A 27,264-nucleotide genomic window follows, 5' to 3' on the forward strand; every position below is an offset into this window, starting at 1 on the left:
TCTAGTGGCTGCTGTTGATCTAGACCAAACAAAGCATCTGTCATACATCTCTGCCTTCAACATGTGCACATCGAGTGGATGACTGTCTTGGTTGTCGTGTCTCACAGCTCAGTGGGCAACTTTTAATATTGCAGTTTACTTGTTTCAAGCAATGAGCGAGTTCTGTTCTCGTTGTTGCTGTTCACTAGTTCGCAAGCGAAATCTGGTCATCACAATCATCTGCCAAGTTCTGATCAACTTTGCAGTCATTATTTTTTACATGAATGAAATCGACAAACAATACTCTAATTATGATTTCTTTTTTCGTCGATCACTACAAGATTATGACAAATATACAATCTCTTACCAAGTTAGAAAGATAATCAATAACGTCGAACATACAGAAACCTACAGCGAGACAGAATTTTCTAGTTACTGAAGACGTGAACGTATTGCCGAAATATTTGGACGTTGCGCTTTGAGTCAGACAAATGGATATGGATATTGCTATGACTCTAGTAGGTCATCCACACACGACAACCAGACAACGATCTACAATTCCAGTGGATGCATAATGAATGGTCACGTCAATAGTCCGCACCGTAAGTTTGAAGGAGTACTAATAGCATCAAGCACAGCTTCTCTAAATACTGTTCTTACATTGACATCTGCTTTTTTCTATTTATTTGTGTGTCTACAGCTTCGAAGAGCAGCAAACATAACGGGAAGATCTGACATACACAAACTTCAAATGCGTTTGAGTGTAATCATTCTAGTAGACACTCTGTGTTGGATTCCTGTGACTGTACTACATTGGATAGCCATTCTTGACAAAGCAAATGTAAATTGGTCAAACGATGTTACTGCAGCAAGTGTTCTTCTCATCTCAATCAGTCCAGCAATTAATCCTCCCATCTACACATTTACAGGAAAAAACTTTTACATTCAATTCGCAGGGGAATGAAATGTGACATATCTCTGAAACGGAACAATTCCAGCTACCAAGACGATCACATTAGAGAAGTTGAACGTTGCAGCTGTATTCCATGTGTTAGATGTGTTCACCGAGATGAAGAGAATGATCCAGACAATTGGAGTACTCAAGATACTTCTGAATGGGATTCTGAGCAGAGCAGACTTCTGCCGTCCACCAATGAGTCAAGTGAAACTAGTTAACAGATTCACATCAGCCACTGTTGCATGGCTAAAACAATAAAGAGTAGTCGTTTTCAATGTGCATGTGTCATTAAATTTATTGCTATTGTATGAACGTTTTCTGATAAGATTGTACGCATGCTCACTAGATCACATGTGTTCTAATCACAAGATCAAATATCAAATGATATTTGCCATCTGGGAACATTGATGATTACAATTCTAATATTAATTGATATCACCGATCAACAGTGATGCAAACATGTTTTTAGAGTTTGTTTTTTATCTTTAAAATATTAAAATACACGTTAACAATCACGTTTTGATATCAACAGAATAGTCTAAATTGTTATTGCAATTGTATACGACTTAACGATTATTGTTAAAAAATTACCTAATTTAAATATGTATAACACTAACTGTAACAAAAATTGTAATAAATATTTAATTGATTAAAATTAATTTAGGAATACACTGAGTTATAAATGTTACAATCTACTACTTAGTAGTACTTAGTAGTAATTAGACGCTGTAATGGCGTAGTTACTGCTGAAACGTTATCCAATTTTACAAACACGCCAAACTATATTTTTGCCTCCAAAATGTGTGTGTGTGCGTGAGTGCGTGCGTGTGTGTGTGCGCTCATGTGTAATCTTTCTTAATTAATTATAATTTAATAATTTTCACTCTCTTGGTAAAAGTTGTTCGCGTGATTATCATCACGTTCTGCACGTGATCACAAGAAATAGGCGTGACATGACAAAACACACTACATTCAGAACGATACATACATCATGCAGGTGCACTGGACAAGCAACAAACCAAGAAGTTGTATTTCGACTGAAACAGAGTACTAGGCTGCAGCTAACAATTTTGAAAGCAAAAAAATTCTGAATTCTTTAAGAGACAGTTCGCTTGCGTTTACTTGAGATATAGCGAATTTGTATAGCAGATGTGCACCATGTCATGTATCTATCTATCTAGACATGCACGCGCAAACATGAATACATCTGTTGTTCGACTATAGGCGTGACGTTATGACTAACGTATATCACTTCTTTGTCAATTGCCGTTCGAGTCGTGCACGTTTGACCTTTACGTCGCTTGTACTCTCTAGCTGTAGTCTTTCCTTCTAAGCTGCTAACACAAGTGACCTATCGCTATACCGGACTGCATAGATGACAGATTCAATAAGCTATTTCAAGTCTTTCTTGACTACCTGCTCTGTGTGGTCAGTTGTGTTGCTATTCTATATTCACATTACTCTTGTCCGTGCTACTTGTAGAGGAAAAATTGAACTTACCGCGACTGCCACCTATTCATTACTATCTGATGGAAGTCATCAGCACGACTATGATCACAACTTGAACTGTACTTGGCTTCTACGAGCACCGGCAAGAAGTATTCTACGTCTAGGGTTCACTTCTTTCTCGCTGGAAGCCGCAGACTCCAAGACAGGAAAGTGTTACGATTACGTGGAGATTGTAGATGGTATGGACTCGTCTGATTCGTTGGGAAGCTACTGCTGTATACTGGCTGGACGTATCTCTCGACCGTTCGTGTCAACCAAGTCTAAATGCTGCTCAAGTTTTACACAGACAAAGCTATCTCTGCTCAAGGTTTCACAGTGAGGTACCGGGCAGAAGCCGTGCCAATCAAAGAACCAAAAATATTTGCCAGCAATGCAAACGTTCTTCATCTAGAAGCTGACGGAAAATTTTTTTACTAAATGGAGAAGTAATTGTGGGAAGCAACAACGTATTGGCAACCCTCCAACAACTCAACCAATCAATCAACGCACTCGTGTTTGCTTTGGGACACCCTAGTAATACGTCTATACTTCATCCCAAATGCTTTGGCAATTGCAGCGGTAACGGTATTTGTACTTCCCAGCAACTCAACTGTTGCTGAATGGGTACCGGCTTGCGCCTGCTATCCCGGATATCTCAGACCCACGTGTTCATCGAGATTGCAAAGTTTAGAAGGCGACGGAAGCGACGGCACCAAAACTATTTCTAAACCGGAGAATTTTGCAACTTGTGTCGCAGTCTTAGGAAATGCATTTGCAAGCTCTACCGTACTTGCAATGCTGTGCCTTGGATGAAGGACGGAGATGAAATTCTAGTTATTCAAATGCAAGGTCAGAATGCCGGTCTGCATGAGTTCAATAGAGTTCAAAAGGTTTCCCGTTCGACACTTTATCTCACACATCCACTTGTGCACAACTACTCAACTTCTATCAATACAAGAGCACAAGTGGTCAGAGTGCCCAACTACTCTGAATTTAGAATCAAGAAAAACGGAAAACTTGTCGCACAAGACTGGAACGGTACGACCGGTGGAGTAGTGATCCTAAGAGCTAAAACTTTCACTATTGACGAAGGAGGATCCATTGACGCTGACGAAAAAGGATTTCGTGGTGGCCCTACAAGAGATGGTAGAGGATACTGGAGTGGAGGAACAGGAGAGTCGTGGCAAGAAATCGGTTTTCCTACAAAAGATATAAATGGTAGGAATGCTGGCGGAGGAGGATCGTCTTACTGTTACTGTAGTGAAGTAGCAGGAGGAGGAAGTTATGGATCAGTAGGCTTCTCTCCTATAGGGAGCGACACCTATACTTGTGGTACTAGACTGGATGGCCAGTCCGGTTTTGTGTATGGCAGCTCTAATCTGACAAAACTTTTTCTAGGTTCTGGAGGAGGAGGAGGTTGGAGGAGGAGGAGGTTGGAGGAGGAGGAGGTTGGAGGAGGAGGAGGTTGGAGGAGGAGGAGGTTGCTCTTATTATACATCAAGCAGCTACCCTATGAGAAGTGGCGGATGTGTTCCAAATTCTGGCTCTAATGGCGGAGGCATCATCTACATCAACGCTGCAACAGCGACGCTTACACGGCACGCTAACATCAGCAGGGAATAACAGTGCAAAATCAGCTAGCAAAAGTTGTCCTCAAACCGTCGGTGGACCAGGTAGTGGTGGTTGGTTCTATATTACTACAGGCGACAACGTTGACTCTAGACGCTGCAACTAGTGTGTTCAATGTCAGTGGAGGAGGCCGTGTCCACGTGTACAGCACTACTTACACTGGAACAGGTGGTAATGGAAGAGTTCGAGCGGATTACCAAACTCTAAACGGATATCCACACCATACCGCCAGCGCACAGACAATACAGTCGTTATTTCCAGAAATAGGATTTTGGGGAATTGTGTCGCCCTAATTGATCACGACGACGGTTCGAGTCAATTATTGAAGAAGCTTTACGCCTGGTTAGATAAATAACAATGGATGTTCAAAAATCACTCTAATTGATGCATTTAGACACTTTATGGTGAGAAAACTGCTCAGTAGTTTACGCACTAGTACTTGTTAATCCGTTCAATTATATGTTGCATAGTAATTACTCTTCAGCGAGACAAAGATTGTAGATATTGGAACAGTTATAGCTAATTAATTAGCTAAACATGACGTAGGAGACTTACAAATATGCAATTGTTTACACGCAGCTGTGTTTATGTTTGCCAAAAGTGTTTAAGTATACGGCTGACAAAAAATTGGGCCTCGTCTACCACTCACGCAACGAAAACCTGCTAAACTTTAACGCGCGTTATACCAAAGATTCAACGATAGCTGAAGTCAACGGAACGTCCAGAAGGTCGTACGGTCTCGCAAGAATCCAATATCTTTTATAGCACATCCACCGTTACAGTGCAGTCGAGCAATCGTGCCAGTTGAGCAGGAAACCGGGAACGTGGGAAATCGGGACCGATGTGATTCCCTAGTTCTCGAGATATAGCAAACACACCTGGGAAATGGAACGTAGAAAAACGGTGTGGCTGCTCTTGATTTTCCAGGATATTTGGAACTTCGGTCTACATTTCTGAATTCCGTTGACCAGGTGCATGCAGTAAGTGCTAATTAATTAATATTTCTGTTTTATTTCAATGTTTTGACTGTAACATGGTACTAATATGGTGCCATTCTATCGTATTTTACAAACAAAACGTGCATGGCACGTGCATGCAGACAGCTAGAGCCTAGACAGACAGACAGAGTCAGACAGACAGACATACAGACAGATAGACAAACAGTTTATGCTTCAATCACTGCTGAATGTCTGAGAAGTTTGCACCTGAATCATAAATTAGAAGTGTAAGGTCAATGTATTGAATTTAAGGGCATGAAGTCCTGACACGACAATTTTTGGCCATCGATCTAGCTCTGCAGGAAAGATACTAGATCTGGAGTCCAGGACATTGCGGTTGTATACTCTTGATGCACAACGTGGCAAGTGAAGATGATACAGCAAGCATGCTGCCAGAAGAGATACAGCCAAGACAGATCGAGTTGTTGTTGTTGTTGTCGAAGTAGCTGCATGCTTCAAGCCAACTTTGGTACTTGGGATCTTTCGTAGATGAGGATGGACAGCTTAAAAATATCTACACAGTCCGTCAGAATTTTAAGTTGAGGTCATCTCGGGTGCATAAAATTGCTTTATTATTTACTTGATTCTCGATGTGTTCCTGACTCGTACTGGCGTAGCGTCGGGGCTAGGGGAGCTAAAGCCTTTCCAATCTTAGTAGGCGTGTCTAACAACAGCCGTGTGTTTCTCTCAGGTTACCAAACAGTGAGATGAATCTTTGCACATCACACTGTCTCAGTAATGGCGGACGTAGTCTCACGCAGTCAGCCGCTCCTCTTTTGGACTTGACCAACGGAAGTCAAAAGGTAGGGGGTGGGGGTGGGGGGGATGACTGCGCGAGACTATGGCGGACGCGTTCATAATGTTGAATTATGGGCGTGGCTTAAATTTGCAGTGTCATTGATGCAGCCCCCAAACTTGAAGACCACGCTACCCTGGTGTTCCAGAGATAACTCATTTATGGCCTTAAGGGGCGTCCTATGGCTTGCCCTGCTCGCTAATGCCTTGTAGATCACTGGTGTCTGATTTGTGGGAAACCCGTGGACTGCTTGCTTGATCAGTGCCTTTACAAATGCTCCAGAACGCAACTATGCATGCAGTACTCTCACTAAAGCTCCGTAGACGGATCGAAAGAGTAAACGTGCATGTTTGGGTTTTGGTCAAGTTACTTACTCTGCCTTCCTCCGACTGCTTGTTCCTTCCCTACAAGTGGTATCCATCTCTTTCTTGTGTTGCTTCTGTTGTGCTTTCATAGAGCACATAAAGTGTCGAAAAGCTGCTCGGTCGTCATGTCGTCTCAGCGAGGTTTCGGTTTTCTCACGATGTCGGCTAGTATATTTTTTCTGTGAGGTGAATTTGGTCAAATGATTCGTCAGTTTCCGTTGTGTTCGCAGTGTTCAACTTGAAGCTTTCAGTGGATGATAACCGATTAAAATAGCTAATTAATGGCCAAAGCGGTCTAAATACAAACAAGTGACAAGCTGGCACCAATAAAGACGCGCCGTGATAAGTATACAACCATAACTTAGTACGCGTCACAACGCAACAGTTAGCCTGTCGAATGGTTTACTGTTTCGAAAGCAGTTCCACACACTAAAGTGCTACCATATCATCGTTTAGCTTTTTACAATTTTTTTTGGTTTACATCTACCGTATTGTCTCGCATTAATAGCGGCAGGGCTCTTATTAGGACATTGTGGTACTATGTGCTTTTGTACAATGTGATTAGAGAATAGAGTATAAACCATGAAGGATCGCGAACAAAGGAAACATTATGATAGTTACAGTTCTGATAAAAGTTTGCAGCATTTCTACTAATACATGAGAGTAGTTGTCACAGAAATTTATGTGTAGAGGAAGCAACCAAATCAGAAACAGAACTATGGCTTGTATAACAGATGTGAACCATCCGCCATGCATTTACTAATCGATCAATAGACAGGCACGTGCAAACATTTATCATAGATTTGCATATATCTGTTATCAGACTCTAGGCATGCGTCACGTTCGTTGTATGATTAACTTTTAACTTCGCATCGATCGCCGTTGGAGTCGTCCATTACGTCGCTTGTGCTGTTCGGCTCCTTCTTGGCTGCTAACGCAAGTGAGCTATCGCAATACCGGATTACATAGATGACAAATTCAATAAGCAACTTCGGGTCTATCTCAACTACCCGCTCTGTGTGGTCAGTTGTCTTGCTATTCTACGTTCACGTTACTCTTGTCAGTGCTACTTGTAGAGGAAGACTCGAACTCGATGCTACTGCCACCTATTCATCACTATCTGATGGAAGTCATCAGTACGACTATGATCACAACTTGAACTGTACTTGGCTTCTGCGAGCACCTACAGGAAGTACTCTACGTCTAGAGTTCACTTCTTTTTCGCTGGAAGCCGCAGACGCCAAGACAGGAAAGTGTTACGATTACGTAGAGATTGTAGATGGTATGGACTCGGCGTTTTCGTTGGGAAGCTACTGCGGTATACTGGCTGGACGTATTTCTCAACCGTTTTTGTCAACCAAGTCTACAATGCTGCTCAAGTTTTACACAGACAAAGCTATCTCTGCTCAAGGCTTTGCGGCAAAGTACCGGACAAAAGCTGTGCCAATCAAAGAACCGAAAATATTTGCGAGCAATACGAAAGATCTTCATCTAGAAGCTGACGGAAAAATTTTATTAGATGGAGAAGTAGTTGTGGGAAGCAACAACGTCCCATTGTTGGCCACTCTCCAACAGCTGAATCAATCCATAACTAATTATACTAATTATCAAAGGCAACCAACAATTGACGACACGCTTAATCGCATCAACCAACTTGAAGAATCACGTGATGACGCACTTAATCGCATCAACCAAATCGAAGAATCAATCAACGCACTCGTGTCTTTAGGACGACCTAGCTTGAGTAATACGTCTATCCTTCATCCCAAATGCTCCGGTAATTGTAGTGGTAACGGCGTTTGTACACTCCAGTACAACTCGACTGCTGCTGCATGGGAACCGGCTTGCTCCTGCTATCCCGGATATCTTAGACCCACGTGTTCCTCGAGAGTGCAAAATTTGGATGGCGATGGAAGCGACGGCAACAAAATTATTTTAAAGACGGAGAATTTTACAACTTGTGTTGGTCTCTTACAAACTGCATTTGCAGGTTCTACGGTACTTGCAATTAACTACGTTGTGCCTTGGCTAAAGGACGGAGATGAAATTCTAGTTATTCAAATGCAAGGGCAGACTGCCGGTCTGTATGAGTTCCATAGAGTTCAAAAGGTTTCCCGTTCGACACTTCATCTCACACATCCACTTGTGCACAACTACTCAACATCTATCAAGACAAGAGCACAAGTAGTCAGAGTGCCCAACTACTCTGAATTTAAAATCAAGAAAAACGGAAAACTTGTCGGACAAGGCTGGAATGGTACGAGCGGTGGAGTAGTAGCCATTAGAGCTAAGACGTTTACTATTGACGAAGGAGGATCCATTGACGCTGACGGAAAAGGTTTTCGTGGTGGCCCAAAAAGAGATGGTGGGGGATCCTGGAGTGGAGTAACAGGAGAGTCGTGGCAAGTGACAGGTTTTCCTGGAAAAAGTAACAATGCTGGAAATGCTGGCGGAGGCGGATCGTCTTACTGTTACTGTTATGAAGTAGCTGCAGGAGGAGGAAGTTATGGTTCAGTAGGATTATATCCTATTGGGAGTCCGCCATGTTATCGTAAAGTGCATGGCCAGTCCGGTGCTGTGTACGGCAGCTCTAATCTGTCAAAACTATTCCTAGGTTCCGGAGGAGGAGGAGGTTGCTCTGCTTACGCATCAAGCAGCAGTCAAATGGGATACGGCAAATGTGTTCCAAATTCTGGCTCAAATGGCGGAGGTATTATCTACATCGCAACTGCAGCGGCAACGCTACACGGTGCACTAAAATCAGCAGGAAATAATGACATCGCAAATGTAACCGGCCGTTGTCGTCAAGCCGTCGGTGGACCAGGTAGTGGTGGTTCTATATGGCTGAAGACACTGGCATTGAATCTAGATGCTGCGACTAGCGTCTTCAATATTAGTGGAGGAGGCCGTGTCCACATCTACAGCACTAAGTACACGGGAACTGGTGGTAGTGGAAGGGCTCGAGTGGATTACGAAACTCTCAACGGATTTCCACACTACACTGCCAGTGCAAAGACAATACGGTCTACATTTCCAAAAATAGGTTATTGGGGAAGTGTGCCCTAGTGATCGAAACATTGACATATTGAATCAAAATTTAAGAAATTTACTTCCACGTGTTACTAACGTACATATAAACACCAAATATTTAAAGAAAGCACTTTCAATTACCTACAAACTCTGTATGTCTAGAAAGCTGCAGAGTAGTATAAATGGTTGACTTTAGTTTGTGCATGCATGCATATGTTAATTCATTTATGATTTTGTTCGTTTACTCTGTTTGGGTGGTGATGTCAGCTGTTCAAAATTCCTTCTGTAATGCAATTATACGGCACTATTACTGTACGGTACACTGTTTGTAATTTCAGGCATCGTATTTGGATTGCCTCGCGTAGCCAGACCGGCCGCGTCATATAATTTCGAGAAGAGAGTCTGGCTACGCTAGACTAGGTATTCAAATATACAATGTACTATTATTTTCATCACCTGACCGCAGGGGCGTAGCGTGACCTCTAGAAATGGGGGCTAAACTTAAAGATGCTGCGGGACACGCCCACCTTTATGATCAAGTTCACTTTTTATTGTTTCTAATTGACTGATACGGTAGAATCAGTGACAGATCTAGACTGGACCGAAAATAGAGTGGTGTACGTACTATCTAGACAGCTTTGGTCCTCATACGTATTGACAGTCCACAATTTTTATGACCACGCCTATAAATGATCATGCCACGATACGCCCTACCTAGTTGTGAAAGCAAATCAGTCCTTGCAAACAACAAAGTTATGATGAACTAATGGACTGGACACTGCTGTCTGGGTTAAATCGTTTTTAAGAAGGTTACACTTGAATCACAAATTAGATGTGCAAGGTTAATGTATTGACTCCAATGGCAGACCTGATATCACATGTACTTGATGACCACCAGCCAGGAAAGACACTAGAGATCTAGACATCACGGTTGTATACCTTTGGTGCTCAAGGTGGCAAGTGAAGATGGAGCAGCTGCATGCTGCCAGAAGAGAGGATATAAGGAGAAGAAATACAGTCAAGGGAGATTTGCTGTTGTTGTTGCTGCTGGAGCAGCTGCCTTATGCAAAACTTTGGTACTTGAGATCTTTGGTAGATAGGATGGACAGCTCAAAATATCTTAATAGTGTATCAGAATTATATTAGGACAAAGAACCTAGAAGGGAAAACAATCAGAATAATTTAAACGATTTAGTGGAAACGAATGGCTGTAATGTTACATTGGAACTACTATTTAAACAAAACGATATCCCCACCTTTTCTTCACTTCTGCCATGTGCTGAGACCACTGTTGCCTGCTGGAAATGCCCAATATACTTCTAATGCATTGAAGTATCTTGGGCATCACACACACACACACACACACACACACACACACACACACACACACACACACACACACACACACACACACACACACACACACACACACACACACACACACACACACACACACACACACACACACACACTCACGCACGCACATACCCACAAGCACGCACATACGCACACGCACGCACACTACACACGGACAAATGGATATGCCCTTCGGAAAGTTCCGAAGAGAGCACCCCTCCCTATTTTTATGTAGGGACCTTGACGCTTCTCGGAGTTTTAGGCCGCGCTGACGAATCCCTTGATGCGTGGCCAGAGCGTAGAAGGACACTGACTTTGGCGCAGCCTCGGGGCTGGACTTCAAGTTCACACGGACCCGTATATATATATATATATATATATATATATATATATATATATATATATATATATATATATATATATGTACAGTACTGTGCAAAAGTTTTAGGTCACCCTGGTTACTTCACTAATCTGGAGGAAGAATGGACTACAGTCAACAGCTACAGCTTTATTGTATCACAAACAACAAAAAACATCTTGCATACTACTCACAAGTAATCTTTTAATCTTAGAACTACATTTTCATACAACTTTAGAACAATATCTGGGTGACCTAAAACTTTTGCACAGTACTGTATGTATAATGTGTGATGTTCTGCAAGGCAGCGGTCTAGTCCACTCCCAGTCAAAGACCAGGTACTCATTTATACTCATGAGTCGAGAGAGGCAATTTAATTTGTGTGTGAATTTTTTGCTCAAGCACACACACACACACACACACTTTTACATATATAATGTATCTATCTAATTAACATTGTGAAATTTTATGATGATGATAGTGATGGTGGTTGTGGTGGTGGTGGTGCTGGTTGTGGTTGTGGTGATGATGGTGATTGTGATGGTGATGATGGTGATGATGATGATGATCATGATTAACAGCATACAACCAAAACTACACGTATCTTTTAGACAATTTTTAGCTCCTGCAAATACATGTACATCTACATCATTGACCGCAAAAACACATTCTGTCCAAATTTATGAATAAGAATAGAGAATACAGAATAACTTATCATTCGTCTCAGATTGTTTGCACGAATGACTTTACAACATGCATCAATCAGTAGAAATCCATACGACAGCAAATACAGAAAGAACTATTATAATCCAGGTACAACAGAATGTGACTGATCCTAAAATCAAGGATTTCAAAATGCGTTATTCAAGAACATAGATAATGCATGCCAACCTGCAGCTTTAGCTGTTGTGTTAGTAGTAAGCATGGTTGTTGGAAAGGCAGCACATGAAGTCACTGTATTAATGCCACCTTGATCTCTAGTCAAGCTTCCTGAAATTTCAATAAATAGATTAGGTAACTAATCTAGAACATTTAAATAAGTAATTAATTATTAATCATACTGACAACGTCTCTTGTAGAGTGCAAGTTTTAATATAATTATCTAATCCAGGCTGCATGCATGGCAAAGAGAAAAATGTTTCTTGTAGAGATTTCATTTGCAGTTTTGAGGCCATGGCTGAGGCATTCTAGTTTGGGAAAATGATGACTTACAGAGTGAGACTATACTATGCCGAGTCTGCTCTAGAGCTATGGATTGTTCATTTTTCAGTAACTGTTGTTATATACTAGCTAGTACATAAAATTCTACTAAACGAAACCATTCTCCTCTTACCTCCTAAGACATGGATTTATCCACGCTATCACTACAAGTAGCGTGTATGTCCCAATATAACTCTATAGAATCTAACAGCAACCTTCTATATATCATCCTAGCAATATATGTCCAAACTTTTACTGATAATTGCTCTAAAGTTTTTTTGCAGCAGGTGTGAGAACGAATGATTCGACAGCAGAAATGCGTGAGAGATTGCCTTTATAATTTCAAACCGGAATCAGTCCACAAACCATGAGTCTTCACAACCAGTGGATAGAAACTCCTCCTGCTGCCGTCACTTCTGATTCATGCCGAAGCTTTCAGCAGAGCCGGCTTTGGTGGTAGCTTTGATGTTGTGTGACGGTTGTAGGCTATTGATCACTGTGACATCAAATTATCCAGGCTTGCCTTCCAGAAAATCAGGATGGTAGATGTCACCCGGTCGACATGCATCAAAGCTGGAACACCGCTGTTCCTTCATTTCACAAGATTATTCTCAGTTAATAGAACGTGGTAGATTGTGTCACAAAGTGCGTTGTGGCGTCTGATCCGGAGTGGACCATGCCCACAACTCAAAGGGTGATTCCCGAAAGGATCAAGAATTTGACCACAAACGTACTTTACCGATCAGGTGGAAAGGAAAAGACGGATATTCCCAACCATAATCTAATTGCCGAAACAAATTCATGCGGTGCCATGGCGAGACCTAGGTGAGGGGTAGGTAATGCCCACAACCAAGCACCAGCATAAGCAGAAGCAATAGTATTGAGTCTAGCCTTATCTCTAAGGCTACAATAATTACATTGAACTTGAAGCAATAAATTCTGACTGATTTTGAATTGGAATATTAATTAATAAAACAATAAGGGAAATTGTTTCTAAACAGCTAAGAATTTAGAATTATTTCAACTGGTTAGCGTGTGGAGTTGGCTATGTGTACGAAATATTTGCCAAAACAAGAGCATGCATATTAAAGTTTGTGTTGTGTTGTCGGGACACGTATAAGCTTGTGCTTAGTCTGACTCAGCTACTACTTTAGTAAGTAGGCTTGTGCTAAGTATAGAAACAGGACGTCATCATGCAATACGTGCAACTGATCTTACCGGTTGGGGAGACGTCGTTTGTGGTAGTAGGACGTGTTGCTGTATTGGTAGAACGTTCTGTCCCTGAATGCAACAGACCAGTTAGTCAAGAGTCAATCCGTGCACATGTAGCGCGTATAATTAGTACTACACGACTGAGTAGCACCTATACTTCGCTACAAGTATACGTACCAACAGACTTTGGTCTGCTAGTTGCAGGCGTTGGCATCATGACTCTAGGTGTATCAGTGGTACCGGTTACTGTCACAGTGGCGAGAGGGCTCTTTCCTACTCCTGGCACTAGACAGAAGTAGTGCCCATCATCTGCAGCGTCGACAAACGGGAGAACTAGATCATTGTTAGGACATCTGAATCTAGACGAACGGTCGATGGGTTGGGAGCTGTCACAGATCAGCCTGTCTTTGAATTTCCAATAGTAAACTGGAGCCAGTACTGTCTTTCCCCGACACTGCAACTGAAGAGATTGCCCACGCTCTATGGTCGGTCCCGTGACATAATGGATAGAGAGCTGCACTTCACCGATCGAAAAAGCCAAGAACAAAACTGAAAAACGAAACGAGCGATAAACGAAACGAGCGATAAACTAAAACGCTCGCAGAGCGTTGTGTCGTCTAATTATGTGTCATGCGCAGATTAGCTATTGTGCACGTGGGCGCGATCGCTAAGCTAAAAGAACGCGTCGGATAGCTTCTTACCGTTATACAAGGCAACTGGGGTAAGCATCTTGGTAAAAAACATGATGAAGACGAGAAGTTTTGTGGTCGACGGTCAATGACTTATCATCACATGACCAGAATAAAGTATGTCTTTCAGGAAATCCGATTCGACTGCATTCTTTTGCGCTGAGATGGGTATGTGTTCACTTCCAGAATGTTTGCATAATAACTACTTATGCAAGACGTAAGGCTTCATGTAGATAGAGAACGATGATGCATTGAGATGTGTGCGTGATCATGATGCAACGATTAACTGTATATTATAGTACAGTTATATTCTACTACTGCATATTACAGGTGTAATCAAACCTCCAAGACAGCAGGAGCTGATCCAGGATTTTGGCAGAGGTGACTCATATTGGTGTGTGAAGAAATTGTGCTGGACAGCTGGTAGTGAACAGATACCTAAGTGTGTGAGTAAACCTGAGTCCACTTGCGCCCCTCACGCAATATCCATATTAATTAATAAAGCAAACGGAAGGCTTCTGAATTTATTTTAATTAACTTTATGATATAATATCTATGTCCAAAAATTACAATTATTGTACAAGGTGGCGTTCGAAAACTCTGAGAAAAAGGGAGGGTGGCTAGCCACCCGGTCAACCTCCCATGTATCAGCCCCTGGACAATATAGCTCCATTTTTTCGAGAATCTTGGTTCCTACACCTCCCTTATCGGCTTCTTTCAAATTGCTGACAGTTTTAGACAGGTCTAGATGGTTATAGCGCTGGCATCATGGCATTAGACAAGTTATCAATGTTGCAAATCGTTGTTCTATAAAATATTAATATGATTTTCGTATATCTGTAAGAACCTCGTATACGAGTTCCAAACTCGTGGGAGTTCTGTGTAGGATCAGCTTTTGTGCCAAGATCTAGATCTCTCGAACATCAAGTGCTTCTGCAAACTGCAAGTTGTTTATCTTTCTTAACATTGCAACAGCTTCAATTATTAATTTCTATTATTCCTTCTTTGATCACGGTGTTCTATACGTAGGGTTAATATAGTAGACTCAGGGGTTTGAGTATGTAAGTCTGAAATGTTTCCTCTGCCAGCTTGGGCATTTTACATGAGCCTCCATTCATGCAATCAATCAGAACATATGCGGTTTCATTACCACTGACCAATGCACTACAAACATATAAATTGTGCTAATATTACTCTCCAACAAAGAAACACCTCCTAACGAGGCTCTTAGTTGATCTAGATCCTCATGGACTGACCCCAGTGGGGGGACCGTCATCCCTCCACAATATAGGGATTGAGACTGATGTTAGACACAAAAACTTGAGGTTCAGAAAATGATGGCCCATAGTGTTTGCGAAACAACTCGGTGACGTCCTGTTGTGTCTGATTTAGAGACTGACTTTGACTCGAAAAGCACCTTCACCGAGCACCCAAAGCAAGAACAGATCAAATTTCTGGCTATGGAGTTAATTAATGTATTTTCAATTTCGTGAGCAATTTTGATGCTCCAGTGGTTTCTACCACAATCATCAGATCGACACAAACATATTTTGTGAAGACAGCTGACGTCGTGCTTTTGGTTCGTAATAGGCATACACAACTCCTGCAGGAGCCATAAAGAACTGGGTGATCGCTATACGTTTCCACAGAAGTAACTGAGGTGTGAATGTCACATCGTCATGCTGCATCACTCCCAAACTGAATGTCAGACTCACCACTGCATACTCAGCAATGTACACCGAACCATCTTCTACAGTGGCTGTGACTAGTATTACTGTATCGTATTTAATGCACGAGGCTGTTCAAACGTAGACGATCAGAATACTGGCCACTTGCAAAACTGTTCTGAAAACATTCAGCCATGCGTTGAATGCCTATATGCGTTTACACCCTTAATGTATTTTTGGTTCTGGTAGAACCCATGTGGATCATTCAGCCATAAATATTCCTCTGCAGAAATGGCAGATAATTGGTCCTCTGTTTCAAGTTAAACCAAAAAAGAATTCTACTGCCCATTCCACTGGTGATTTAGAAATCCAACCATATAAACGAAGTGCATCTCTGACACTCACTTCATCTAGTAATTCAAATCAGGAAAACTACTGTACAATATTCTGGATAACACGCACGATACTCTCACAAGACTTGTAACCAACCATTAGCATGCAAACATTTTACATACAATTCAAATGCAGCAACTAATTATGTAATAATACATTTCCTTAGACTAAATACGTAGTTTTCATCACACATTTTATGTTGAAAGCCTTCAGGCTTATTTAGGTTGGCATTCTTGAATTTGTGTCAGTACATTGACCCTAATTGGTAAGTACATCAGTTTTTATTAATTCTTTTGCCATATCGTTTATGTTTGTCACATGCACTGCAAGAAAGCCTTTCAGTCGTTTCGATGGCTCTTCTATATTATCTGGCTAAAGATATTATTTTACTGTTGATACAGACTTGGCAGGTAGACGTAATGCAGTAATATTCTCTTCGATATCTGTTCCTCTCCAAATTGTCCAAATTCAAGAGCAGCTTTTGAAGAACCCCGTTCATACCTGGTAGCGATGTAGTAACTCCGTCATACTCCTGATATCAAACATAAGAGTTGCTTTGCAAAACCGGGATCGCTTCGACGACAAGAAACACAGTATTTTTTTATCGTCTGTATTCAGCAAGCAAACCTAGACAATCTACTGTACAACGATTCGGAGTAACCTGCTAAATTAATGGCTCTTTGTACCTCTAGTAGGCACACCTCGCGTGACAATTGCCTTACTCATTAGCAGCTAGTTCGTGTCACGTAACATTATGCAAGCAGCCACAGCACAGCTGCGTACTAAGCAAGACAGAAGTCAATTACTATAATTCCATGCAGTGTGCTGAAATATGGCACAACACGCGCATTCTGAAACAAACGAGCGGATGACAACAACACTTGCACCTAACATACATTATCGGTTATGCGTTACTTAACTAAAATACAAATTGATATTAATTTTAAAATTGTGATAATTAATAGTAAATTGGCGAGTGAAGAGAGTCTTTCTTGTGACGACAAATAGAAGTCACGATATATTTTATTTATTTATTTATTATTTATTTATTTATTTATTTATGTATTTATACTTATTTATCTAGTTTTATTTGTTTGCGGCCGAATTAACAGGGAGATGGATTGACATAACGACGATGTCAGGCGAATGCTGTTTTGACTTGGCAACAAATACGCTATAACAAAAATGGTGCTACGCGATTAATTAATTAATAATTTTATTATGAATATGGTTGCTCGTCTAGCACAATGCTAGAGGAACATTGTTAGTAACGGAGCAAGACGATGTGTACAGCTAATGACGTTAGAATGACGGACACGCATGCAGACTCAATCATCAGCTTTAGGGAGTTTCAGTTCTCACTCTGACAGACATATTATTAATAAATCGTATAATGTGATAATTTAAATGGTATACTCATTACGCAAACGGTAAGCTTTTACTGGCTATATTCAATAATGTCAGATTTTGTTGGGGAAGCTCAAGTGATTTCAGGAGGCAGTGAATCCTTTCAATGAAAATAAATAAATACAGCTGTTCTTAATTTGGTAGATTAAGGTTGTATGGTCAGTCTAGAACCGACCCCAATACAATCTCCCAACAGAAGCTCCCAAACTAGTTGTAACCCCCGCAAATCACCCTATCATGATTAAACACTTATGGTCTCCCTATTCATCCAAACTTCTGGACAATAAAGGCTCCAATGATGAGTGTGTTGCAGTGGAAATTCTATTATTAATTGGCAATTATGCACTACCCCGGTACCGGTTGTCTCATATCATACTTATTATCTATAGATCAAAACTTTGAGGTTTTGTCTGTTAGTGTCAAAGAGTACTATAATTGCTTAGAATCAGCTCGACTGTTCTCAAACATTCTATAATTACCCATTTTTTTAGTTATTGCCCATTGTTGACTCACTGTTAATTGATTCTGTAAATTAATTCTGTATTCAATCACTCTTGTGGCATACAAACATCTTAATTTGTAGCCAAGGAAGCAAGAAGTGTTCTATCGCGGAATCTGTCAGTGACACGAATGTTGACTGACCAGTCAAGAAAGATGTGTAATGCTCTTCAGTTGGCTCTAGCTATAGTATTAAAGTGATTTCAAATACTATATTGAAGCCACACCATAGAGTATACATCTACAAGTATACTTATTTTTAATTATGTTAATGCTAGAAAATAGGGAATTAATGAGACATTTATTACAGATTGCAGTTTTGATAAAAGTTTCCAGATGAGAAACTGACTAAGACCCGGAATTCTCGTATGTGTGTGTGTGTGTGTGTGTGTGTGTGTGTGTGTGTGTGTGTGTGTGTGTGTGTGTGTGTGTGTGTGTGTGTGTGTGTGTGTGTGTGTGTGTGTGTGTGTGTGTGTGTGTGTGTGTGTGTGTGTGTGTGTGTGTGTGTGTGTGTGTGTGTGTGTGTGTGTGTGTGTGTGTGTGTGTGTGTGTGTGTGTGTGTGTGTGTGTGTGTGTGTGTGTGTGTGTGTGTGTGTGTGTGTGTAAACCCACATGTCTATTATACCTCATCATTATCACCGTCCCACAGCTGTTGATCTACGGTACAGCCAAACACGAACATGGCAATTGTTAGTATATAGAAATGTCAGAATTTACATGTTGAAACAGTTTGGCAGTATAAGTAATAAATACGAAATGTCTCCTAGCTGGCAAAGGCTTGATCATTGCAGAAACATCTTAATGTGTGACCCAAACGTGTTTTAGTCAATATCAGGAATGACTCGAGACAACGATACAGAAATCATTAAGTAGCAAACACCAATATTCTAATATCTATACTCAAGAACTCTCATTGCTTGTGCATACTACAATGTCTTCAACTACATTACCAGCTTTGCATAAGGCAGGTGTTTCAGCTACGAGAAACTGATCGAGCTAGGTTGCCATTAAATCATTGTAGGGTCATACACCACTGATGAACAGAGAAATGTGGATTCCGTGAGCAATTAGAATACAAACGCGCATAAAGACGATAGCAGGCAACCGGACACACTAATTCCAAGATGTGAAAATCTCACATCATGAGATAGATGGTCTTCAGAAGTAAGAAGAGCAACAAGTGAGTGGCTAACGGACATTTGATTTGAGTACCTAAACACAAAGACATATAATTTCTAAGCATTAGCTAGTCATTTGAGCACTGCATACCAGAGGTACAAGTCTGAGATGTTTCCTCTGCCAGCTTGGGCATTGTACATGAACCTCCATTCATGCAATCAATCAGGACATATGCTGTTTCATTACCACTGATCAATGCACTACGAACATACAAATTGTAATGATAGGAATCTCCAGCAAAGAAAATTCTCCCAACGGGAGCTCTTAGTTGATCTAGATCCTCATGGGTTGACCCCAGTGGAGGGACCGTCATCCCTCCATAGTATAGGGGATTGAGAGTGATGTTGGACACGAAAACTTGAGGTTCAGGAAATGATGGCCCATAGTGTTTGCGAAACAACTCGGTGACTTCTTGCTGTGTCTGATTTAAAGGCTGACCTTCGACTCGAAAAGCATCATCATCAATCACCCACGTCATGAATAGATCGTATGACTGGCTATGTTCTAATGTATTTTCAATTACTTGAGTAATTTCAATGCTCCAGTGGTACCTGCCACGATCATCAGACACAAACATATTTCTTGAATCTAGCCGACGTCGTGCTTTTGGTTTGTAGTAAGCATACACGACTGTCATAGGAGTCATATAGAATCGAGTGATAGCTATACGTTTCCACAGAGGTAACTTTGGTGTGAATGTCACATCATCATGCTGCAGCACTCCCAAACTGAACGTGACCACTGCATACTCAGCAATGTACACCGAACCATCTTCTAGAGTGACTGTAACACTATCATCACTGTATTGTATTGTACGCACGAGGCTGTTCAAACGTAGACGATCAGAATACTGACCACTTGCAAAGGTGTTCTTAAAACATTCAGTCATTTTTTGAATGCCTTCAAAAGAGTTCCCACTCTTAATGTATTGTTGGGTCTTGTAGAATTCACTCAGCCATAAATATTCCTTTGCAGACATGGCAGCTAATTGGTCCACAGTTTCAAGTTGAAACCAATAGAATTCTACAGCCCATTCCACTGGTGATTTAGCAATCCAACCATATAGACGAAGTGCTGCTCTGACACTCATATCATCTAGCAAAGCAAATCAAGAATACTTCAGTTCTAATTCTGGATGACAGGATCGGCACATGACGTGTAACCGATCCATTACCATGCCAACAGTTTTACATGCAATTCAAATGCAGTCAATTAATTAAGTAATAATACATTTCTTTAAACTAAGTATGTAGTTTTCATCCCACTCTTAGATGTTGACTGCCTTCAAGCTTACTTTAGGGTGGCAGTCTTGAATATGTGCCATTAAGAATATACATTAAAGATCCAAACCTTAATAATTAGTAGTAAGTACATCAAGTCTTCTCAATAATTTTCGGCATATTATTTATGTATGTCACACTGCAAGAAAGTCTTCCGTTCGCTTCAATTGCTCCTCTATGCTACAGACATTTTACAGTTGATACAGACTGGACAGGTAGGTATCATGTAGTTTTATTCTCCTCCTCGATTTCTGTTTGTTCTCCAAATTCAAGAGCAGCTTTGTGGTATATATGCTTTACAAACAAGAGTAGGCTTGCATTTCTCTTTACTAATCCGGCCTATAGCAAAGATGCTATGATTCAAGCACCAGCGCAGCTTAGATTTACATACACAATCCAGTAGGTATCCAGAATTTTGTAAATGTGATTTCCTGTTTGTGCTAGCCTTAGTACTCCAGACTGCTTTCTGCAAGCGATGGGATCGAGGAGAGAGGGAGAAGAAAATATTCATAAGAAATCTGGTTTCTTCTCTCCTCCCACTCTCCTCCCATCACGTGTAGAAAGTAGTCTGGAGTAAGGAGCCTGTGTTTGCGCTTAAGAAGCGTGATAGTATTAAGTAATTGTTAGCAAGTAACTGTTAGCAATTAAATACAGCAGATAGTCAAGTGAAACGCAAAGAAACACCAAGTTTGAATCTCCATGCAGGCATGAAGAGCACTACAAAGGAAACAGAAAAATATTACTTGTGCATATCAAAGCCAAACGGGTGGAACAATGGTTATTATCCAATTATCTTGCAAGACCAACGGATCAGCCACTGGAACCATTTAAGATAATTGGTGTAAAATGGTCCAACTGGAACAGCGCTAGCTCTTAGATCTCTAATGAGCACACCTGGTGTTACCTCTACTTCATTGCTCACTTCTGAGTTCACACTTACGGGGAATAGACAGTAGTGTAAAATCCGTTCTCAGAGAGAAGAAACTGTCCTTCCCAAATTCCCACGCTGAGGAACAATCTAATTAATTAAGGTCGGTTCATTCACAAGCCATGCAGTGCAATGCAAACTGCGCCATACCGGATCAAAAACAAATGATTTGAATAATTTTCTTTGTTTAGGCTCGCCTGATTGGTACGTACTTGCCTAGGCTGTGAAAGCTCGCGGCATGCAAGAGTAAACCCCGTTCATATAGACATGGCAGTAAGCCCGTCACACTCTTGATATCAAGCCTAAAAATTCGTTTGCCGAACCGACGTCGCTTGAACGACAAGAACACAGTATCCTAGTTAACTACAAACAAACGTAAACACAAACAATTTACTATTCGAAGTAACATAGCAAATTAGCGCCTCTTTGTGCCTCTAATAGACACACCTTGCGATGGCGTGACAATTGCCTTACTCATACCAGCTAGTACTGTACGTGTCGCGTAAGTCTAGACCCTTTAGAAGCTGAGACCCCCAGTTTGTCCGGACGTGGAATTCTCTAGAGACGGACTAACATGCTACACGACGGACATCTACCTGCTACAATTTTTTCCTGAATTCTAACTACCCATACACGAACATTGCAGCTATACCTTGACCTTCAAAAACACCATCTTTCCAGGCTGCCTTGAGCTGAGACACGCTGTTGGACAGCCTTTTTTCAGCTTGCGAAGCTTCTACTGTAACGTTCACTCCTCTGTCGTTCACAGCTTGATACCTCGAGTAATCCAGAGGTGAATATGCAAGATTGCAGCTATCGAAAAGATCTCGAAGGATATCGGAGACAGACTCTCTGGTATCCACACGTCCCCATAGATATTCTGCTGGGAGACCCTGCAAGGAGCCAGATAACATTCGTCCTCCTGCTCTTTCTTGGGCTTCTAGGACGATGAAGTCGTCGACTCCGTTGTCGCTCAGCGTCTTGGCGACTTGCATTCCGGCATATCCTCCTCCGAGAATAACGACTTTGGTTCTAGTTGTGGCGGACTCTGCCTCGTCTGCAAATGCAAGCAGCCACAGCACAGCTGCGTACCAAGCAAAAACAGAAGACATCGCTCGTCAGTAACTGCTAGTACGTCGCAGTGTGTTGAAAGCAGGCACAACGTCCGCGCTGAAACAAACGAGGGCTATTGAAACAATGCGTTTTGGAGGCGAGAATGACAACGGCACGTGCAATTTACATACATGGTAATGTGTTAATTAATTAAAATCAAAATTGATATTAATAGTATAATCGGGTCAATATAGCCTCGGTATTCCAGACTGCTTTCTGCACGTGATGGGAGGGAAGGGTGGGAGGAGAGAAGAAAGCAGTCTGGGGACAGCTCTATTGTAAGTGACTTCGGAAGAGGCGCGACTGCTCAAGTTCAGAAACATCCGCTCCAATCAAAACCACCGCTCAAAAAAATGGCCAATCAGCGCTGTAGACAACTGCTGACGTCAATGAGTACTTTGTAATTACCTAGAAGCGATTCTCAGACGACTGTAATAGCACAGTGGGGTGCAGCTAACACAAATGCAACGCGCTACGAGTTTCGCTCCTGATGACATGATAACTCAGCGAATGCTTGCCAGACGTTAGCGGACGATAAAGCCATTGCAGCGGCTGTTCCGACTTGAAGCCTTGAAGACCAATCGACTGCTTGCTAAGCGATTTTAGTACGAGGTCGCGACGTCTTTGCCTTCTCTCTACCGGATTCAGTAAAGTCACTCATTTTCTACGTCCTCCCGTTCGTTTGTAGTTGGCTGGCAGCGAACAGCTTCTGGCAATGTCCAACGAGCCATCTGGTGCTTGTTACTGTTCCTAATGAATGTGGGTAAATATCGATTAAGATGAACACCGCCTATTTCCGAAGTCACTTACAATAGAGCTGTCCCCAGACTGCTTTCTTCTCTCCTCCCACTCTCCCTCCCATCACGTGCAGAAAGCAGTCTGGAATACCGAGGCTACGGTCATGGTAATTGGCAAGCAAATTGAACCTCTTCCTTGTCATGCCAATTGAAAGTAGATATATATTTTATTAGCTAACTAATTGTACGGTATCAGCAGGCGCCTCGCGTTGGTGAGTAACACGTCCGATGGAGTTTCCAGACCGTCTACTGAAACGCCGACTCCTAGCTAGACAAAACGGATTTGTTGAAACCCTAGCTGTCATGGAAGTAAACATACAAGCTTCCTAGTAGTTTAGATTACGTATAGAGGCCTGGTATAGGTAGTCGTGGTTTTGCGATCGTGATCAAGACAATTGAAATGTACAGTCTAGGTATGCACTCAGTTCCGTTCTAACGACAATGGTATCGTATTTACTGACATAGAAATTGATATCGGCAAACATTGAGTCAATGACTATCAACAGTGTTAGATGCAGGACAGTGTAGTAAAGGATTGGTCATACTGACGTGTGAATAGTTGACTGTAGGTGGCATTCAACTCCTGAAGGTGTTTCTTGGTTGTCACGTACACACAATTCCTAGCTACAATACAAAGGGATGGAACGACGAAAGTTCATGAAGCGTTTTTGCCGCCGTTTGGTCACTTGCACGAATCGTTCCTAAACTCATCTGTAGTCGGACACGGAAACGATTTTTAAGGTAGGTCCTATCATGAAACGTGGTCGTGAGGAGAAATTTGAGATTTGTGTACACACACACACACACCCACACACACACACACACACACACACACACACACGCACACACACACACACGCACGCACACACACACACACACACACACACACACACACACACACTTGTACCAAAAGCTCGATGGAGACCATATAGGACCACGCCCATTTCTATTGTGCGACCCGGATTAGAGAATTAGAAGCCTCGCTACCGTCGGCAAAAATCAAAATTGATATTAATAGTATAATCGGGTCAATAGTAATTGGCAAGCAAATTGAACCTCTTTCTTGTCATGCCAATTACAAAGTAGAGAGATACTTTATTAGCTAATTAGAATATGTCACGTGACCTTCAAGAATGTTGATTGGTCAGTATGAGGTCGAATTGTGTTGTGCGTGTCATAGTCCATTCCTTCTAAAACTTTGAGAGTGTTGATTTGCTAGCCTCTCCAGCCAAGCCTTCCTCCGTGCTCAACTACCTTCAAACATAGATGATCAGAATACTGGCCACTGCAAAACTGTTCTGAAAACATTCAGCCATGCGTTGAAAGCCTGTAAGATAGTTCACACTCTTAATGTATTGCTAGTTCTGGTAGAATCCATGTGGATCATTCAGCCATAAATATTCCTCTGCAGACATGATAGGTAATTGGTCCTCAGTTTCAAGTTAAAACCAATAGAATTTTACAGCCCATTCCACTGGTGTTTTAGCAATCCAACTATATAAACGAAGTGCATCTCTCACACTCATTTCATCTAGTAATTCAAATCAGGAATACTACTGTACGATATTCTGAATGACACGCACGATACTTTCACACAACTTGTAACCAACCATTAGCACGCAAACATTTTACATAAAATTCATATGCAGCAAACTAATTAGGTAATAGTACATTTCCTTAGACAAAATGCGTAGTTTTCATCACACATTTTATGTTCAGAGTCTTCAGGCTTATTTAGAACGGCATTCTTGAATTTATGCCAGTACATTGACCCTAAGTGGTAAGTACATCAATTTTTTATCAATCATTTTGCCATATCGTTTATGTATGTCACATGCACTGCAAGAAAGCCTTTCAGTCGTTTCATTGCTCTTCTATATTATCTGGCTAAAGATATTATTTTACTGTTAATACAGACTTGGCAGGTAGACATCATGCAGTACTATTCTCTTCGATTTCTGTTTCTCTCCAAATTGCCCAAATTCAAGAGCAGCCTGTGAATAACCCCGTCTACAACAGGCAGTGATGCAGTAGCTCCATCATACTCCTGATATCAAACGTAAGAATTGCTTTGCAAAACAGGGATTGCTTCGACGACAAGAAATACAGTATTATTGAACGTCTACACTCAGCAAGCAAACATAAACAATCTACAACGATTCCGAGTAATCTGGTAAATTAAAGGGCGTAACTCCCTACCCAGACCGATTTTATGAAAATATCTATTTCTATTAACTCTTTCCTATATAATTTCATTTCATCATCAATTGTTACGTCTGCAAAGTGACAATATTCAAACCTCCTGGCTTCACCTTCAAATTGACGTGCATTCTTGAGTAACCCTGCACTTCTGGTATTCCTTCCTCCTAGTCAGAAGCGACGGTACAACATGACTAGCTCTATTCGACTCTTAAAGTGTAGAAACAGTGTCTGTAGGTTACGTCTAGCTCACTTGCATGTTTCCAACCAACCTCGCAACTTGCCGAGAACTTCCGGCACACTCGACCGTTGCGCGAAGACAGTATGGACGCCATACGAGCCTTCTTCTTCTATTAAGTTGGCAAAACTAAAGCATAGAACCAAAAAACTTGGCACGACGATCCGTTACACGAGGTACAACAATCTGATGGATCGATTTTTACCTCCTTTACGCTGACGAGAGCATTTGACGTCTTTTCCATACAAAATTTGAACACCTCGAGGTAGCCAACCTCGTCAAAATGAGCTTGAACGCATAAAAAAGAATCTTAATCACATCAGGCTGTTTGCGATCTACGTAGCCTCGCGTTCCTTGCACGTTCGAGCGAAGCGAGCGCGCAATAACCGTGCGACCTCGTTTAAAACAGACGAGGTGCGCCTTGTTGCTATGGAGACAACTTGACGTTAGGCCGTTGAAACTCTACTAGCATTAACAAGTGATAAATTTTGGAACGTTTTAGCCGATAGTTTATATGTAACAGTTATGTCATAAATTATGATTTTATTTTGTCAGTAGGAGATCAAGCCCTTAAAACCTCTGACTGCGGCGGCCGCATCTTGCACTCTACTCTAGACCAGATGTAGACAGGGGCTGGTGAGCATACGTCACATCCGCATACTCGGTCAATTGATTAATTAAACAAACTCTCTCGCATCTCATTTCAGGACGCCAAAGTCTCGTTTCAGGCCGTCGGAGGCGGTCGAGGCGAAATCCGACGCGCCCGTTTGTCTCAGACTCGCGATCTCGACCGGCCTACCGCGTTTCGCGACGATCCGAAACCGGCGTCGTGTCGATCGGCGCGTTACAGACGGTGGACAGGTGGACATATAGACGGAAGTGGGCGTTCCCGAGCGTTCGCGTATTATAGTATAAGATCGTTATCACCGTCCCACAGCTGTTAATGTACACTACAGCCAAACACGAACATGGCAATTGTTGATATATAGGAATGTAAGAATTTATATGTTGAAACAGTTTAGCAGTGTACAAGTGATAAATACGAAATGTCTCCTAGCTGGCAAAGGCTTGATCATTGCAGAAACATCTTGATGTGTGACCCAAACGTGTCTAGTCAATATCAGGAATGACTCGAGACAACGATACAGAAATCATTAAGTAGCAAACACCAATATTCTAACTTCTATACTCAAGAACTCTCATTGCTTGTGCATACTACAAAGTCTTCAACTACATTACCAGCTTTGCATAAGGCAGGTGTTTCAGCTAGGAGGAACTGATCGAGCTAGGTTGCCATTAAATCATTGTAGAGTCATACACCACTGATGAACAGAGAAATGTGGATTTCGTGAGCAATTAGAATACAAACGCGCATAAAGACGATAGCAGAAAACCGGACACACTAATTCCAAGATGTGAAAATCTCACATCATGAGATAGATGGTCTTCAGAAGTAAGAAGAGCAACAAGTGAGTGGCTAACGGACGTTTAATTTGAGTACCTAAAC

The 27,264-nt window shown here is 41.6% G+C and overlaps 2 protein-coding genes and 1 long non-coding RNA gene across 4 annotated transcripts; all 3 read right to left on the minus strand.

Moving 5' to 3' along the window:
• Positions 1-11,552: 11,552 nt before the first annotated feature.
• Positions 11,553-14,127, minus strand: LOC134194443 (uncharacterized). Its single transcript, XM_062663367.1, has 5 exons — positions 14,071-14,127; positions 13,547-13,918; positions 13,376-13,438; positions 11,849-11,947; positions 11,553-11,792 (listed from the first exon to the last, which is right to left on the minus strand). The coding sequence occupies exons 1-5, from the start codon at positions 14,111-14,113 to the stop codon at positions 11,716-11,718; spliced, it is 654 nt and encodes a 217-aa protein (XP_062519351.1). The 5' UTR covers positions 14,114-14,127; the 3' UTR covers positions 11,553-11,715.
• Positions 14,128-18,821: 4,694 nt separating this feature from the next.
• On the minus strand, positions 18,822-22,619 carry LOC134181336 (uncharacterized). Its single transcript, XM_062648598.1, has 3 exons — positions 22,063-22,619; positions 19,293-20,297; positions 18,822-19,235 (listed from the first exon to the last, which is right to left on the minus strand). Exons 1-3 carry the CDS (start codon positions 22,520-22,522, stop codon positions 19,159-19,161), a joined length of 1,542 nt encoding a protein of 513 aa, XP_062504582.1. The 5' UTR covers positions 22,523-22,619; the 3' UTR covers positions 18,822-19,158.
• Positions 22,620-24,970: 2,351 nt separating this feature from the next.
• On the minus strand, positions 24,971-26,083 carry LOC134195264 (uncharacterized). 2 transcript variants are annotated; one of them, XR_009972354.1, is made up of 4 exons: positions 25,963-26,083; positions 25,792-25,886; positions 25,633-25,729; positions 24,971-25,093 (listed from the first exon to the last, which is right to left on the minus strand). It is a non-coding gene; the product is annotated as an uncharacterized LOC134195264 (long non-coding RNA). The 2 variants fall into 2 exon arrangements; XR_009972353.1 differs by having other exon boundaries at positions 24,971-25,729.
• Positions 26,084-27,264: the final 1,181 nt, after the last annotated feature.

This window comes from Corticium candelabrum, chromosome 1 (genome assembly GCF_963422355.1).
Source record: "Corticium candelabrum chromosome 1, ooCorCand1.1, whole genome shotgun sequence".
NCBI classification, from domain to species: Eukaryota; Metazoa; Porifera; class Homoscleromorpha; order Homosclerophorida; family Plakinidae; genus Corticium; species Corticium candelabrum.